The sequence below is a fragment of the Ananas comosus genome, linkage group 22 (assembly GCF_001540865.1).
Source record: "Ananas comosus cultivar F153 linkage group 22, ASM154086v1, whole genome shotgun sequence".
Taxonomy (NCBI): Eukaryota; Viridiplantae; Streptophyta; class Magnoliopsida; order Poales; family Bromeliaceae; genus Ananas; species Ananas comosus.
The window spans coordinates 229,220-248,530 of record NC_033642.1 but is presented as its reverse complement, the minus strand read 5'-3'; the positions used below and the strand labels follow the sequence as shown (position 1 = coordinate 248,530).

Here is a 19,311-nt window from a genome sequence, read left to right as displayed (position 1 = left end):
CCCACTTTTTGCTTATCCCCGAACCAAACGATACCTTAGAAAGTAATTTTCACTTGAATTTAGTTCAATTTGAAACCAAAATGTTTGGATTAAATAGCTTCCAAAAATAGTGGTAGTAGTAGCACATTCAACAGAATCTGGGCCAAACAGGATGTCTTAAGGGCCCGTTTGATTCGAGTTATGTAATATTACCAAGTATCTCGACATATCCAGGTATTTTGGATTTCGGCGTGAGATTACTACTGATGCTGCATTAGCGCGTTTGGTTTAATGCAGTAATGTAATACTAGATTACAGTGTTTATAGCATTAATACGTTTGGTTCAGTTTATAAATTTAGTAATCCTGACATAAAAGTATAATTTTTTTCAAAATTACCCTTGTTGTGGTCATTTGAATATTATTTTTTGCGAAAATAATGAATGGAGGGAAGGAGATCGTGATGATTACGTGGGAGGACGACGCAATAGAAGATGATAGGTGTTCGTGCGAGAGAGAGAAAGAGAGAGAGAGAGAGAGAGAGACGTCGAGAGAGAGAGAGAGAGCGAGAGAAAGCGGCGTGTGAGAGAGAGGGGGGAATGCGAGAGAGAGAGAGATGAAAATAATACTGTTAATTAGATTTGGGGTTGTTGGAGGGTAAATTGTTATTTTACATAATATGTAGTATTGATGGGTTTCAGTAATGCAAGATACACGACCACCCTCCCATTAATATTTTCGATGTATTCCTACTCGATTTGTAATGCTACATTAACGACTAGATTACATAGCGGATTAACCAAACATAGTTATCCTGGCAGGATTGCCTGTAATCCTGTCAGAATAACTCGAACCAAACACACTCTAAAAGACATCTAACATTCTAGTGAGTGGCCCAAAAGGAAATTTTTAAAATGGGCTCAAGGTACGTAGCTCTAGCCTCTAGGCATTTTTAAATGTGGAATTTAATAAAAATGTTTTGAAAAAGAATTCATATTTTTAAGAAAGATTACCGACCGTCCATTGTGCAAGTGACAAAGGGCTGGTTGGTACCCGAGCTCTCAAGTTCGAATCTTAGTTGATTCACATTTTCAGCTAAATTTATTTTTAAATAAAATAAATGAAGGGGGTAGCATGCTACCTATCTCTCTCAAAAAAAAAAAAGAAGAAGAAAGATTTTAAACCGTTCATGGATTGTTATCGATAGATCCGATGTATTTTAGTCCGATATTCACCTGCTCTTTGTTGTTAGAAAGAGAGAGATAGTATGCTACTTACTTCATTCATTATTAGAAGTGAACTCAGCCCGAAATATGAAGCAATTAAACTATGAATTTGAGACCAGTCAAGGGCTAAAAAATTGATAGCAAATACTATTCCTTTACTATCGATATTATTCTAGTTAAAATAATATTATCTATAAATTTAGATGTCTTGAATAATTTATAGATAAAAACATATGTAGACATCAAATTTATGCCATTTTGAAATAATCGACATGTCTCAACTTCTATTCATATATTTTAGTTATTTTAGTTCGATCCAATTACTTAAACCTTAAACAATAATAATTTTGCAGCTTAGCCTTTTAATTTTTGAAATTTAAACTATTTGATGAAAATCCACCAATTTCAAGCTTGATTATCAATTTTTGTTAGTTTTATATGACTATAATTTACTAAGTAAGTGATGATTCTAAATTTAATTTTGTACTAGAAAAAAAATCATCGCATGACGTAATTCAAACAAACTACGGGTTTAGCATCAAAGCCATGCAAAATTTTTAAAATTATATAGTCAAATCAAAACTGACCATACTCTAGATAAATTCTGCACAGTTTCACATTTTTGCCATTTAATTTCACAGTTTCACATTTTTTGAGAGAGATAGGTAGCACGCTATCCGCTTCGTTTATTTCATTTAGAAATAAATTTGGCTGAAAATGTGAATCAACTAGAATTCAAACTTGGGTCTCGGATACCAACCACTAAGTCCTTTCACTACAACAGAATTAGGTTATACGGACACATGTTTGGGACACTTTTGAGTAAGTGTCTCATTTATCCTAAAACTTAAAAAAATGTCTACTAATGCCTAAATATAAAGCCCGAACCAATCAAAAATAAAAGATTACTCTACTCAACCCATCACACCCAGTCCATTTGGCCCAATTACAAACAGAAAAGAAAAAAAAAAGAAAAATTAATTACCATCTTTTCTTCTCTGTTCACTCAATCCACTAAAATTCTAGACGAAGAGCCTTTCCTGTCGTCCTCCTCCGCCACTGCAGCCAATGAGATAGAGTTTCGGCGGTTGCTAAATACTTAAATAAGTATTGGTAAATTAGCAGCACTCTTTTAGGTTATAGCGACACTCTTTAACTGTCACTATATATCTAGCGACCCCACATATAGCAACATTTTTTAAAAGTGTCGGTAATTTTAGCTAGCAGCATTTTTTTGACATGAATGAATTTTCCATGCGTCTCATCTTTTGTTATAACCATTTTTGGACCAACACAAATGAAACGTTCCAATGCAGGTTCGGGAAGATGCCCTGTCCACGTCGGTGGTCCTGCGAGAAAGTGTTACCTGGACCCGGTCCACCATGTCAGCCATATTATCGATTATAATTTGTAACCTTTAAATCTAAGAATTATAAATTACACAGATGAAATCATTAAGTTTCGCTAAAATGATGAAATCATCATTAAGTAACTAAAGCTACGTTCAAATTGCCTGTAATTTCAACTGTAGCGATCGGAGATAATACTTTTAAACAAAAAGATATGATTACCTATGTAATTATCTTTTAAATACAAAGATATTTGTTTCTTCTCAATAAACTATAATTTTTTCTTACGTATAAAATAATAAAATTTATAAATATAACTATTATTTATTCAACTGTATGTATCTTTAACTATACTATATCTATACAACTATGTCCAGCCAAATAACCCCTAAACAGTAATTTAAATTTTAAATTTTAAATTTAAAGTTTTAATTTTTAAATTTTAATTTTAAATATAAATTTTAACATTTTAAAATTTAAAATATAAAGTTTTAATTATTAGAGATCCTGTAAAATTATATGATGTGTACCCAAATAATTTACTTGACTTGTTTATCATCGTAAAATTATTACCTATATATAGGCTTACAAAAAAATTTTCAATTTTTCTACGTATTAACTCACTCATAATTTTCATAAAAAAACTAAAATACATTTCTACGAATATTAAAAGACGCACGCTATTCTAAACTATCGTAATTCAGTTTAAGAAAACGAAAAGATAATTTATAACAAAGCTAAGAGGCACACTTATTTCAAAATTAATATTTATGAAGCGAGTAATGACTTCATTCATCAATTTCAAGAATGGTGTCAGCGTCCCTAACCAATCACACTTATTCTCTTGAATTCACTCGTTCCTTCATGATTAGTAAAAAAAATATTTTTATTATATTTTTCTCTCAAATAAAAAATATAATTGATACGTTATTGATAATGTAGTGCAAGTATTACAATACTGAGAAAAGAAATGCCAGCATGTTCAATAACATAAATATTTTGGTTCCATATCCTGAATGTCAATTTATGATGACACGGACTATGCTTGGAGATCTAGAAAAAAAAAAAAAAATTTAATGGTCTGTGGTATTTGGAATTGCATGCGGTTAGGTAATTGGTGAGCGGTGTTTGGATGGAATTGGTTCTTATTAATAACACAACTTTGCAAATATTGCCATGATGAAATCATAATTGAATATGTTTAATTATGTTTCAAGGAATTAAATGAAACCAGTTCTTAGAGAAAAGAAATGATTATTAGCCAATTTAATAAAAATCTACATTGCCGTGTCACACCAAGACAAAGGTCAGGAAGCTTTCATGATGTTAATGTTGGAGAAAAACTCAAAATTTTAAATTTAAATTTATTCTATTTGAATTTTAAATTTATTTATTTAATATTATTGTTATTTATTATTTTTATTATTTAATTTAAATTTTTTTTAGTGAGAAAGAAACTAATAGGATATTAGATTCGTTCCATTTTTTTCACCAAACAGAATCTCGTTCCATTGTGCGGATTCCGCTTCTTTCTCGTATCGAGAAAGAGCATGAAATTCTCTTTCTTTTTATACCATTTCTTTTTCTCCTTTGTTAAGACAGGGGTAGGTGAAAATATATTAGATAATTGGTTAATTTTTATCTACTCATTATTTTATCTTTTATTGTTCTAATATTCCCCTTATCTACTGGGTGTTGAAAAAATCCCCGTTAACCTCCTTCACGATCGTGCTCGTAGGAGGAGGAATTCTAGTCGTAACTTGGGGTGTTATTCCCGGCTAATCCCGCACATAAGAAGGGGAATATGTTTTAGGACAGTGCCTCGCACGCTTCTAGATAAGATCAAATTTTTATTTGGATATTTGCGTTTATCTGTAAGTTCAAGTTTATCTTTATTACAAAATTAGTTAGATTTTAAATCATGATCAGACTTTTCATTGTGGTTTTTCCTAACAATCTAAGGCCATGATGAAATCATAGTCGAATATGTTTGATTATGTTTCAAGGAATTAAATAAGACCAGTTCTTAGAGAAAAGTAACGCTTATCTGCCAATTTAATGAAATCTACATTGATGTGTCACATGAAGACAAAGGTCGGGAAGCTTTTATGATGTTCATTCGTAGGCTTATTGTTCATTAGGTAAATTTAGCCATCTTAATCTTATTATATGTTCAAAACTTATTAATTGATCAATAATTAATTTAAATATTATTCAATGTGCAGGCCCAAATATATAATCGTGGAGCGGATCAAAATGTGTTTATGCACTTTTTGATTTTGTTATGATATAATTTTTTATTTTTTATATTTTTTTCAATTAGAGAGTTTGATTTGTTATAATTACTGTAACATGTGAGTGAATATTATTATTATAACGTATGGATATTGGATTTTAGTTTTATCATTTTAATAAGAATTTAAGAAACTTTTTTTGATTGCTTTTTTCTAGTTTTATTGAATTAATGTAAATACGATTAGCTTAATTAAAGTTTAACACTAGATGTGTAAATAAAATATTATACTTTTAATGATAATGGGATACTTATAGAGTGTCACTATACAAAAAGGATATCATTATTTTTTTCAAATTAGGGGCACTTATGTGTGTCACTAAAAGCAACAAAAAGTATCATTAAATTGCACCACTTTTTGGGATATACCGACACTCGGTAATATAACGCTATATACCTAGGGACTGCACATATAGTGACACTATAATTAGTGTCGGTATTTTTGCCAGCAGTATTTTTTTAGATTTTTGGGATACTTAAAAGTATCGCTATAGTTTAGTTTTGTAGTGTTGCATGTGGCCCATTAGGCACATCTACTTATGAAATAAACAAGAATTAATTTATACTTTTTTGCAGATATTTTTAAAACACTTTTTCGGAAAATTATAATCAACTATGTAGAAATAACAGCAAAAATAATAAATAAGTTGAAATAGCCTTTTGGAAGTGCATCTTCCGCTGGTCAAATGAATCTTGCTTCACGCCAATGTAAACCACTAGTTTAACTAATTATGATTTATTAAGAAATATTTTTAAGATGCTTTTTTTCTTTTTTCCTTTTCTTTAATTTATTGTATTTGGAACTACCTTTCTAGCTATCACTATTATAGGAAGGGATTAGAATTTGTCATGTGGCCATGATTTGCTTGCTTATGTTTTGAAGAGGATCACCGAGAATGGAATCTTCGGCCAAACCAAACCGTTACGTTGATTAGTTGGCAACAGAATATTTTCTCTTTTGAGTGCCAAGAAAGAGGAAAAAAAAATTAGAATGCACCAGTTATATTATTAGTAATCTTCATGCTCAGTTATTGAAATCTTTTGCAAAGTTTTCTTCTTCGGCTACTACTGTTGCTAATTCGGACCATGGAAAGGGAGGCACGAGTTAGATCCCTTCCTAGTTACTGCTAAGTTAGAGTGTACTAGCTACAGATAGTGGTAGTTTTGAGTTCATATACATACTGTTGTTGTATTTCGCTGGAACGAGTATTTTGTTTACCTGGATGTATGTATGTATAGTGGACTTCTGTTTTTATATACTTCCGTTCTTTTAGCAGCTCTATACTACTGGGTGTAGTATTGTATATTTATAGGTACAGCTTTCGCTTCGTATATAGAAAATTTCTTTATATACGACAGATTTGTTGACGTGCCCGGAAAAACGAATAATCCGGGATATGATAGATTAAATTGGTATCAGCTGGAACTTAGAGGGGACACGAGATAGAACAAATATAACCTGATAAACACTCGGTCCGCCGTAGAATTTACCACGTCGAACTCGAGCATACTCATCATTACGCGAAATCCACCACGCAATGGTTGAGCAACACTCGTCTCTCACAAAAAATTCATTTAGGAGATAGAAATAAGATAAGAAAAAATCTTCTTTTTTTCAAATGAAAGTAGAAAATTCAACTCAACTTAACTTGACTTGTTTATCATCATAATATTATTGTATATATATATGCTTACAAAAACCTTTCAACTTTTTCTACGGCGGACCGTAGAGGACTACGGTCACTTATAATTTTTATAAAAAAACTAAAAGATATTTTTAGAAATATTAAAAGACACATACTATTATAAATTATCATAATTTATTTTAAGAAAGCCAAAAAATAATTTATAACAAAATTAAGGGACACACTTATTTCAAAATTAATATTTACAGAGTGAATAATAACTTCATTCACCAATTCGAAGAACGGTGTTAGCGTCCTAATCAATCACACTTATTCTCTTGAATTCACCTGTTCCATCATGATTAATAAAAAAATATTTTTATTAATGCTAACGTTGACGTTGACTTTGACAGATTCACCCAATCGAATTAAACCTACACTCAAAGGAGGGCCACAAGCTCAAAATAGGTCTTGCATAATTCCACACTAGTTAAGAAATTCGTGTTATGCAACAAAATTCTTTTTATAGATAAATTTATAAATAACAAACTATTTTTATTTATAAAATAAGTTTTTTAATAAAAGCAAAAAAAGCACGTGAAGAAACAAAGTAAATGCTTTAGTACAACATACTCGGCTTTATTAAATACATAACCCAGTTTAAACAGAAAAGCAAAAAAAAAAAAAAGAAAAAGAAAAAAAGAATGTAAATTATGCCGAGTAGGCAAGTTTTTAGTAACTAAAATAGAAGGAAACAGTTTTGTGTAATTTCATCATTTTTGTGTTCAACTCAATTATGAGGCCATTATTTATATTACAACAAAAACGGTGTAAAGCGACACTGTTAAATATCGGTATAGGTAAAAAAATGTACTGCTGACTAAATTACGGATATTTTTTAAAAGTATTGTTATATATGGGGTCGCTATATGTGGGGCCGTCTTAATGTTTGACACCCACTCCTCCAGCGACTTGTGGCGAAGGGATATGTGGTGATCGTAGTCCTTTACGATCCCTGCGAGATCCACACGGCCGAACTCTAACCGCCGGAACCTTATTTTTAGTCGGGCTGAGTGGGCTGAGTTGGGTTGGTTGAGTAGATGAATTTTTTATTTTTGATTGGATTGAGCTTTATATTTAGGCCTTAATAGATTTTTTAAAAAATATTTTGATATAAATGGGACACTTGCACAAAAGTGTTTCAAAAATTCTGTTGTAGTATTAATTATTTTATTATTTAAAAATATCGGAGTCATTTTTCTGGCAGAAATATGTCATAAAAAAATATAACAATTTTACTAAATAGCAGGTAAAAAGAAAAAAAATAAGATAACAATTTAAAAAGGAAAAACAAAAAAAAAAATTCAAAAGAGAAATCAATATCTTGGGATGAAAAAGTTGGAAATCAATAGTAAAATGTTTTGTAAGCTTTCGGGTAATTAATTAATATGTTTTTTTTTTAAGAAATATTGAGAATTATTTCAACTTAAACTTAGCCATTGTCATTTAATAAATAAAAAAATCATTCTCATGTAATAAATACTAAAATAAAATGAGCCCCACATTCCTTCATTGAGTACTGTTTTTTTAGGATGAGGATAAAGAAATCATTCTCATCTAATAAATTTAATAAATAAAATAAATAAGTGAGCCCCACATTTCTTGAGATGTGGAGAATTAGGGTGGAAAATGTTCTCAATTAATAAGTTTATAAATAAGTCAATTTCATCAGGTGCGGGGAAGAAAAACTCGCTATTTATTACCTGATGTTCAATGCTCCTTTAGCGACTTGAATATTCTATTATCTAATCTATAGCCTGGTTGATATAAGCAAATAAAATTAACTGTTCTTAGTAAAATAATTCTGCTTGGTTTATGTAATTGTTCTTAAATTGTTTGCGGAATTGGTTTCATGAATTACATGTTACGACAAAAGTGACAAAGATTTAGTTTGTCGGACGCGAAAATATTAAAAGAGAATCGAGAAAAAAAAAGAAAAAAAATACAAAACTATTTACTTAGTTCGGCCACTGACTTACATCCACGAGCAAAAATGCAGTGGAGATCTTCACTATAATTAAAGTGGTATACAAAATATGCCTCTCACAAAACCCTAATCACAAAAAATACACTAATACTCTTTTTCATCCGCCGCACCAAATTAATAGAATAAAAGATATATATTTAATTATAAAAATGACTAAATTCTAATACCACAGATCCACTATGATTAGAAATAAATTTAATAAGATTAGACATAATCTAAACTTAACTTAATGTGATAACCAAAACATAATAGGATTAGAAATCTTGGAGTTCCGGAATTCAAAATATATCTAACAATCTCCACCTTAGCTTGAATTCCATTAAGAAACTCCAAAAGCTCCTGAAGTACTGCAGCACACACAAATTAAGTTTACGGAAATACTTAAACTTGGTCACTGAGAGAGACTTAATAAGCAAATCCGCGGAGTTCTTTGAAGTGTCAATCTTCTCATCCCCAATAACGCAATTTTGCAACCTATGTTGTATCAGAATGATAACTTGCTGTAGAGCGAAATTGCTAAAGCGATCAAATTTCTCGATCTCAAATTTCGTCGATGTCTTAAACACCCAAACAAACATTAATCCGGCTCGAATACCAGTTTGTTAGAATTTCACGGCTTACACTGATAGCAGATTAGCTCTAATACCAGTTTATTATGACAAAAGCATAAGAGATCTAATTCGTCGGGCACGAAAATACTAAAAGAGAATTGAGAAAAAGAGAAGAAAAAATAAAACACACAACTGTTACTGGTTGTTAGCACTATTGAATTTTGCCATGCTGTTTATATTGTGGATTATGGTACATCATTTTTGAGTAAGCAACATTTGCCAAAAGCGAGCATTATATATATATATATATATATATATATATATATATATATATATTCTCTGTTAGATATTTAAGGTTCTTTTCCTTAGAAGATGACATTAATATCTCTAGGCAATCTCCTAGTTGGAATGAGCTTCGATTTTTTGCTACATATAATTTATGATGGATTTCCTGTTAGAATGAGTTTCTACAACTTATATGTTTGAATTTTTTTTTGTTTCAGATTGAAGCCACAAGCAGGATTTGCTGTTCTACATTTCAAGAACGCTCGAGCTTTTCAATCTCCATTTCTTAACTTTCCTACTTGATGTTCTGCATTTCAGGAACGTTCAACAGGAGCTTTTCACTCTCCATTTTCTTAGCTTTCTAACATTTCGAGTTCAGATAAATTTTCTTTTGTATTGATTTCTATTAAAACATAAAAAATTGTACCATCTTGTAGTTCAGATAAATTTTCTTTTGCATTGTTTTGTTGCATTTTGTTATTGCTATAGATCGTGATTGTACCATCTTGTAGTTTTGTTACAAACATTTTAACTGTTTTGTTATAGACTTCTCTATTGCAATTTAGTAATATGACTCATTTTTTTGGATATTACAAATTGTTAGTTTTACAGCAAATATCAAATGGAAAAGCTCTATTGTAATTTGTTGATATTAGCAATTTTTTTTTCATATTAGTTTTAGATTGCCAACGGTTTAAAACTGTCGGCACATGTGCTTTATGCCAGTGGTTTTCTTGTAGAAGTACCGACGGTTTAAAAATGTTGCTAGAGATTATCTTCTCCAATGGTTAATAAAAGTGTTGGAAAAGGGTAATACCAGCAAGGATATAGTAATAGTCACTTACACTTTTAGCAGCACTTTTAGAATCGCTGGAGCAAATATTACCAGCAGTTTTTGTAATCTTTTCCAGCAGTTTTGACTGCTGATGTACACCTATATTGTTGTAGTGTCTTCGGAGAGAATAAAAAGAAGAACGGAGAAAAAAATAGGAGAGAGAAAGAATAAGGGTATATTTTGGTCAGTTTTTTAAGAATTCGGACCTAATATGCAAACTCCAAAATTGTGGCCTATTTTTGCAAAATCTCAAAACTAATGAATTTTTTGTGCAAATTGACTATTAAACAAAAATAATTAATAACTAATAGATAATAGGGTTATCAAATTTAGTAAAATTTTTAACTTCATGTTAAAAGTTAAAAAATATTAATATAAAGAAGAAAGTCGATGAGCCTCGTTCAAAGTGGCTAATTAATAGTTGAAAAAATTTTAGGCTTAGTTTGAGATTGGGAAGAGATTACGTTATGTGTGTAAAAAAATATGATAGAAAAATATAGTCCGTTTCTGTAATATTTCGTTTCGCATATTGCAATAAGTCGCTTACGATATATTTTTTGTGATCATATCCAAAATTAAGGAAGCAAATTCTATATTAATTATTTCATACTAACTCTGTTTTGTCCACCAACTTCAGAAGAAATAATTAATACTCAACATATCCTTATTAGAATCTTATACACGAACATCAGTATATGTTTAACTATGATAAGTTCTATAATTTTGTGATCGCATAATAATATTGATCTTGTCCAACTGGTACCAATAATAAAAAAAAAAAGGGAATAATTGAAATTCACAAAATCCTCTCTTTTGGGAAGTGGATGTGGCAAATTAGGCTCCTCTACTTATGAAATAAACAAAAATTAATTTATACCTTTTGCAGATATTTTTAATACACTTTTTTGGAAAATTATAATCAAACTATGTAGAAATAAAAGGAAAAAAAGAATAAATAAGTTGAAATAGCCTTTTGGAAGTGCATCTTCCGCTGGTCAAATGAATCTTGCATCATGCAAAATGTCAACCACTAGTTTTATTTAACTAATTATGATTTATTAAGACATGTTTTTTAGATGCACTTTTTTTTTCTTTTCTTTCTTTTATTGTATATAGAATACCTTTCTAGCTGTACTTTTATAGGAAGGGATTAGAATTTGTCATGTGTGGCCATGATTTGCGTGCTTTTGTTTTGAAGAGGGGGATCACTGAGAATGGAATCTTCGACCAAACCAAATCGTTACGATCGAGGGTGCTGCCCAAAATATTCTGTGTTATGTAATTGATATCAGCACAAATATCGATTCTAATCGATTCCAACATAGACTTCTTCCAAAGAAAAAAAAATAAAAATAAACAAAAAAGAGGGGTGGTGGGTGGAGGAGATTCGAGAGCTGGTCCAATACAAGAATAGATAGCAGACGCATTCGTTCTGGCTTCTGGGCGAGAACGAGAAAGAGGCGATGCACCATCCTTGTTGCTACGTAAGTTGACGTTGTCGTTGACTTGGATAGATTCAACCAATTAATCCAATTAAACCTACAATCAAAGGAGGGCCACAAGCTCAGAATAGGTCTTGCAATTATGCTGCACTAGTTAAGAAATCGCGTGCTTATAAATAATAAATTATTTTTATTTATAAAATAAATTTATTAACAAATGCAAAAAAAAAAAAAACATCGGAAGAAACAAAATAAATACTTTAATACAACATACTTGGCTTAATTAAATATATAAACCAGTATGAACAGAAATATAAAAAAAAATAAAAAAAGAATGTAAACTATATAGAGTAGGCAAGTTTTTAGTAACTAAGATAGAAGGAAGCAGCTTTATTTAGTTTCACCATTTTTGTGTTCAACTTAATTATGAAGCCGTTATTTAATTTCCTTACTGTTTAGAAATTATCGAAGTCATTTTTCTGACAGAAATTACTGTCAAAATTATAACAATTTTATTAAATAGCAGGTAAAAAATAAAAAAAAAAAATAACAATTTAAGAAGAGAAAATAAAAAAAATTCTCAATAGAGAAATCAGCACCCTGGGATGAAAAAGTTGGCAATCAATAGTAAAACATTCGTAAGCTTTCTTTCACGTAATTTATATGCTTATTTTAGAAACATTGAGACTTACTTCAACTTAAAGTTAGCTATTGTCATTTAATAAATAAATAAATAAATAAATCATTCTCATTTAATAAATAATAGAATGGATCCCACATTCTTTTATTGAGTCTTGTTTCTTAAGATGGGGATAAAGAAACCATTCTCATCCAATAAATAAATTTAATAAATAAAATAAAATAGTGAGCCCCACGTTACGTGAGATGTGGAGAAGACTAGTAAAGTTTCTTAGCTACCGTTTGGTTCGGGGTTAAGGAAAACCTTGTTATTTTAGGAATAGGGTTAAGTTCAGGGTTAAGGTGGGGTTAGAGTATTTTTGTGTTTGGTTGGAGGTTGGAGTTAGTCCAAAATAGTGAAAAATAGTATTTGATTGGAGTAGGTGGGATAAGAAGAATAGTGAGTTTTTATGAATAGAAAATAGTATTTGTTTGGGATTTGGTGGGGTTAGCTAATTCGGAATAGCCTATTTGAGGTTGGATTAGCTAACCCCACCAATTTTTAAAGGTGTTTGAAAATAAATAATATGAGGGTTAAGGAGTTATTCCATCCTTTAACCCCCAACCAAACAAAGGCTATAATTACTAAGCTTGTAAATAGTCAATTCCATGCATGTGGGGGAAAAAAAACTCGCTATTTATTACCTGATGTTAAATGCTCCTTTCCGTGCAGTCGGGCGACTTGAATATTCTATTATCTAATCAATAGCCTAGTTGATATAAACAAATAAAATTAACTGTACTTAGTAAAATAATTTGGCTTGGTTTATGTAATTGTTCTTAAATTGTTTGTGGAATTGATTTCATGAATTACATGTTACGACAAAAGTGAAAAATATTTAGTTCGTCGGACGCGAAAATATTAAAATAGAATCGAGAAAAACGCAGTGAAAATCTTCACTATAATTAAAATGGTATATAAAATATGCCTCTCACAAAATCCTAAGTAGAAAAAATATACTCACACTCTTTCTTATCTGCCGCACCAAATTAATGAAATAAAAGATATAAATATTTAGTTATAAAAATGGCTAAATTATAATACCACAAATCCGCTATGATTAGGAATAATTTTAATAAGATTAAATATAATCTAAACTTAACTTAATGTGATAACCAAAACATAATAGGATTAGAAATCTTACGGTTTCAGAATTCGAAACATATCTAACAATCTCTACCTTGGATTGAATTTTTCGCCTTCTCCACTAAGAAACTCTAAAAGCTCCTGAAGTGTTGCAGCACACACAGATTAAGTTTACAGAATACTTAAACTTGGTCACCGAGAGAGACTTAATAAGCAAATCCGCGGAGTTTTTTGAAGTGCCAATCTTTTCATCCCCAATAACGTGTTTTTGCAACCTATATTGTATTAGAATGATAACTTGCTGCAGAGCGAAATTGCTAGAGTGATCAAATTTTTCGATCTCAAATTTCGTCAACGTCTTAAACACCCAAACAAACATTCCGGCTCTAATACCAATTTGTTAGAATTTTGCGGCTTACACTGATAGCAGATTTGCTCCAATACTTGTTTATTATGACAAAAGTAGACAAAATCTAATTTGTCGGGCATGAAAATGCTAAAAAAGAATCGAGAAAATGAAAAGAAAAAATAAAGCACACAACTATTTACGTGGTACGGCCACTGGCCTACATTAACGGGCGAAGATGCAGTGTAGATTTTTATTATAATCAAGACTAAATTACAGAAAACTCCTATATAAATATTCGCTTTTTTTTTTTTCCTTCCTAACTTTTAAAAATCCATATTTTACCCTCTCAACATTTCAAGTTGTTGCATTTAGCCTCCCTCCGTCAGGATTCCATCACTATTCCGTTCATTTCTTATAATTTATACTGAAAATACTCTTCAAAATAACAGAAATATATTAAAAAAATTTCTTATAGAAAAAGTAAAAATAATTTGGTCATTTTGCTCTCTCCATTAACACCTTACCTCCCTTAAAATATTTATGAAATTTTAAAAATGCAAAATATAAGTTTTTGAAAATCACGAAGTGAGAGTAAAAAAGTTGGTACTAATAGAAAGATTTTCTGCAATTTAGCTTATAATTAAAGTGGTGTACAAAATATACCTCTCTCACAAAATGCTAGTCTCAAAAAATATGTTAGGATTTTAGTGAGATTTGTAGTTGATTTCTAGTTGGATTACAATAAATATTTGAATCCATTAGTGGTGAATTAATTAATATTTAAATATTAATTACAGTATGATTTTTAATTATACTATATTTGGATGCACGTTGGGTGGAGCTTTATATATAGTTCCTACCCAAGGCCAAGTTTTATGCACCAAGTGCATGGGTGCGGAGAAGAATGGAGAAGTCTTCTGGGTTTATAGAAGATGAGAGAAGGGTGAGAAAGATTAAGAAAGATGGCTTGAATTGAAAGATTAAGAAAGAGGGCTTGAATTGAAACTACTCCATTGCAGAAGAGAAATCAGGTGTAATCTTCTTTTATTTAATGAATCTTATTTCATCCGCATTTTTTGTTTGCTTTTTTTTTTTCTTTTATGGTTGTTCCAGGAATAACATTTTGCTGAAGAGGCGAGTTTATAGTAAAAGTTTCCTTTGACGATTCCATTGCGGAATTCCAACAATTGGTTTCAGAGCAAGTACTAGGTCAATAGCAATCGACATTAGACTGGATTGCAGATTTTCAAAATCTGATATCAGGGCAAGTTACTAGATTCCTAACAAAATACATCCATAATGTTTCTCATCTGCCGCACTAAATTAATGGAATAAAAAAATATTTATAATAGTAGCTAAATCTTAATATAATTAGAAGTACAAATCCACAATGTCTAAAAAAATCTAAATAAAATTAATCATAATTTAAACTTAACTTAATACGATAACTAAAATATAATAGGGTTAGAAAACTTTTACCGTTTCGGCATTCGAGACAACATTACATATTCTCGTGAGAGGAAAAAAAAAAGTGAGACTCCTTCAACTTTGACCTGGTTACATTTAGAAATCTGAATGTTAAAATCTAACGTTGCCATTTTTCTTTCTTGAATAATTAGATGAGTTTAGCAATATTTCAGTTATTTAATCTTTATATAGCTTATATAATAATTAAAAGAAACAAATTTGTAAGCTTAGCATGCAATATATATATAGTTTGATCTATTTGACACGATGCAGCTTTGAGTTCGATGAAACGGCCATAACTAACTTTATGCACGCTATTGTGTTTTGTTTCGAATGTGCAGCTCTGATTCTGAAACAACTGCCTGCACCACGATATACAGATGGCGTATGTACAACAATATTCTGGCGACACTCCCATGCCCTCGCCCTCAGCCTCGCCCTCGCCCTCCGTCGGTCCCACCGCCACCGCCGACGCTCTGATGGTGGTGGCATCGGTGATCATGGGCCTCCTCGCAGGTCTCCTCCTGGTCCGCAGCCTCCTCAGCCGCCTCTCTGGAGCCGCCACCACTCATCCCACCGTCCGCTTCTTCCTCTGGGTCGTCTTCGCGCTCTTCCTCCCTCTCACGTCATACTTGTTCTCCGCGGTGAAGAACTCGCTAGAAGAAATCCGTCCGCTGCTTATCCTGCTGTGGATGCTCCTGGCCGAGCTCCTCCGCAAGAAGCTAGAAGGCGTCAGCAAGATAAACGCCTCCCCTTTGCAGGGTATCAACGAGCAGTCGACCTGGGATGCCGTCGAGCAGATCGTGCGCATCGCGTGGCTCGGCTTCCTGATCTACTGGTATAAAATAATCGAAGTGGAATTCGTCATCCTCTGGGCTTTCAGCGTCATCAAGGTTGCGCAGAGAGTCGCTGCCATCGAGGTCGCCAAACGCTCCTTTGCCTTGGGGGAAAACCCGCACCTCATCGCCGGTTACATGCGCCAATTGTCCGCAGAAGAAGCAGAAGAACAACAACAACAACAAGAAACAGCGGCAACAGGGGAAGAAGAAGAAGAAGTAGTAAATAACGCAACGTCGGCGATGATGGCATGCAAGTATGTGATCATGGGAGAAGACAAGGTGAAGAGAAAGGAGGGCCCTCACGGCTACAGTCTCCAGCTCTCGGATGCTAAGGAGAGGGATAAGATGGTGACCATCGGCGACGTGTGGCGACTGGCTGCGAGCGGCGGCGACGCCCTCTTTTCCTCGGAGCGGCTGAATCTCAAGGATCTCTGCCTCTCCTTCGCGCTCTATAAGCTACTACGGAGGAGGTTCGAGGAGTATCCGTCCGCTGAGTCCGGCCGCCGCGAGTCCCTTCACTTCTTGCTGTGCAGCTTGCTCGGCGATGATAAGTACATCAGTACCCGCGATAGGAGATTGGCAGAAGAGCACAAGGCCGAGAGGTATAAATATATGCATGAATCAGTAAAATTCAGAATCTGCTACCTGCTTGCGCCAATATTATATTATATTATATTATATTAAACAATTAATAATATGCAATAACTAACCTTTTTATTCCAAAAACTTATCCTATTCCGGGGGAACAATGATCGATATATATATATATATATATATATATATATAGTTGAGCTAGAATACTATCGGTAGTAAACGAGCTATTTTACTACCGATTTGTTTTCGATGATAGAACTTCCAAATTGACGATCGGCTCCGTTGAACATGATCTATACCACTTATTAATAATCAAAAAGTAAACCCAATGGCTTAAAACCTAATAGCACAATGATGGTGATACTTGTAAAAGTATTATAGCTCAACTCTATATAGAGAGAGAGAGAGAGAGAGAGAGAGAGAGAGAGAGAGAGTTGAGCTATAATACTTTTACAAGTATCACCATCATGGTGCTATCAGGTTTTAAGCCATTGAATCTACTTTTTGATTATTAATAGCCCTTGGATTAAACACTATTCCACCTACCACCACCTACCACCATCATCTCAACCTCACATCTCTCCATCCAAGGGCTAAAAACACACAAGTATCACCCCATAATACTTTTACAAGTATCACCATCATAGCCCTATCAGATATAAAGACATTAAATATACGAGTTGAGCTATTAATAGCCCTTACAAGAAACACCATCATCGACCTACCACCACCTACAACCATTGAATCTCAACCTCACATCTATCAATAGCCAAGGGATAAAAACACAAAACTACCTACCTCCATAATACTTTCACAAGTATTCTAAACCTACTACATATATACATACAGTAGGGCTAGAAAACTTACAAAAGTATTACAGCTCAACTCTATATATACATATACAAGTAGGGCTAGCAATACTTATAAAAGTATTATAGCTCAAATATATATATATATATATATATATATATGTTTTAATATATAATTTTACTACTCTCGATCAACAGGGTGTTTCGTGTGGTTGAGGACGAGCTCAGCTTCCTCAGCGACTACTACTACTCCACAATCCGCGTCACGCTGCCGAATCTCTGGTTCTTCCTCCTCAACTGCGTGGTCACGCTCGTCATCCTTTTCTTCTGCTGCATCATGTTTATCTCAGTCATCGTTTGGCGCAATATCCTTCTCTTCGATCAGCAAGACGACAGCACGGAAGTGCCCAACACGTACGAACTGATCATCACCATCCTCCTCATCGCCACACTCTTCTTGCTGGAGTTTGCGGAGGCCGTCACCTACGTGCTCTCCGACTGGGTCATGGTCTCCCTGCTCTGCACCTACGCGAAGAAGCCGTCGTGGCGGCGATCTGCGAGCGTCCGCTGGGCCTTCAGCACGCTGCGGAGGGTGAAGACCTGCTTGAAGCGTCCCGACCTCAAATTCAACCAGCATTCTGTCATAGAACCTCGCGGCCGCACCCTGCGGATCTTCTCGCAGCTTGTGCTGCGCCACCGCTTCCTATACGTGCAGTCGATGCTCTTGAAGCCCATGCTGTACCGGCCCTTCCTTGGCGTGCGGTCGACGCCCGTCCCGACGGAGGTGAAGGCAGCAATCGCAAAGTATCTAGTAGACAGCGAAGGCCGCGGCCCCGTGCCGCGCATCGGAGAGTCCGTGCTGCGGCGGAACGGGGCTGCGGCAGAGGAGCTGCTGCAGGCTTGCAAGAGCGACGGCGCGGCAGAGACGGTCATCGTCTGGCACATCGCCACCTGTCTCTACGAGATGAAGCACCCACAGTCGCCGTGGCTGTCGCCGTCGCCGTCGCCGCCGCAGCAGCCTCAGCAGTCTGACGAGCACGACACGCAGGCGAACCATAGGATCGCCAAGACGCTGTCCAGGTACTGCGCGTACCTGCTGGCGCTCTCGCCGGAGCTGCTGCCCGACGACGCGGCCACGACAGCAACCGCATACAAGGCTGCGGTGAAGGAAATTCAGGATGTTATACTAAAAGGGCATGATCGTAAGGCGGATGATTTTGAGCGCGTGATAAGGATGAGGAAGGCGAATGGGACGGCGGCGGAGAGGGGAGCAGAGCTCGGGCACCAGCTGGTGGAGGCGGTGGGGAACGAGCAGCTGGTGTGGAAGGTGCTGGCGGAGCTGTGGACGGAGATCGTGGTCTACGTCGCACCGTCGGACAACGTCAAGAGCCACGCGCAAGCTCTGGCACACGGCGGTGAGTTCATCACCCACGTCTGGGCATTGCTTACACACGGCGGGATTCTCCGGTGGCCCGATCCTCCTCCTGCTGATGAGTCTCCGGTGTAATGAGTTTCCAACTGATGATCAGCTAAAGGTCTCATACACTGCAACTTATAATTACGTACGTGCATGCACGTCTTGTTTGTTCTCCTTTAGTTTAAGGTGTTTGAGTAGTAGAGTTCGTTTAGGATCTTGTGTGGATTTCAATGACATCTTATTATTCTTCTGCAGGTTCTAGCCCTGCTTTGGAAGTATCTGCTGTGCGTGCATTATGGGAGATCTATATTGGCATGTGAATATAACTAAACCAAATACATACATCAATACTCAGAATTATAAACAAAAAAAAAAAATAAAAGACTTACAAAGCGCCGTAGAAAAAATAGTACGATCAGTATCTCTTTATGTAGAGTCCA

At 34.2% G+C, this 19,311-nt stretch overlaps 1 protein-coding gene across 1 annotated transcript; it reads left to right on the top strand.

Annotated features, from left to right (window-relative positions):
• Nucleotides 15,545–18,961, top strand: LOC109727494. The gene is made up of 2 exons (XM_020257630.1): nucleotides 15,545–16,653; nucleotides 17,653–18,961. The coding sequence occupies exons 1-2, from the start codon at nucleotides 15,593–15,595 to the stop codon at nucleotides 18,959–18,961; spliced, it is 2,370 nt and encodes a 789-aa protein (XP_020113219.1). The 5' UTR covers nucleotides 15,545–15,592.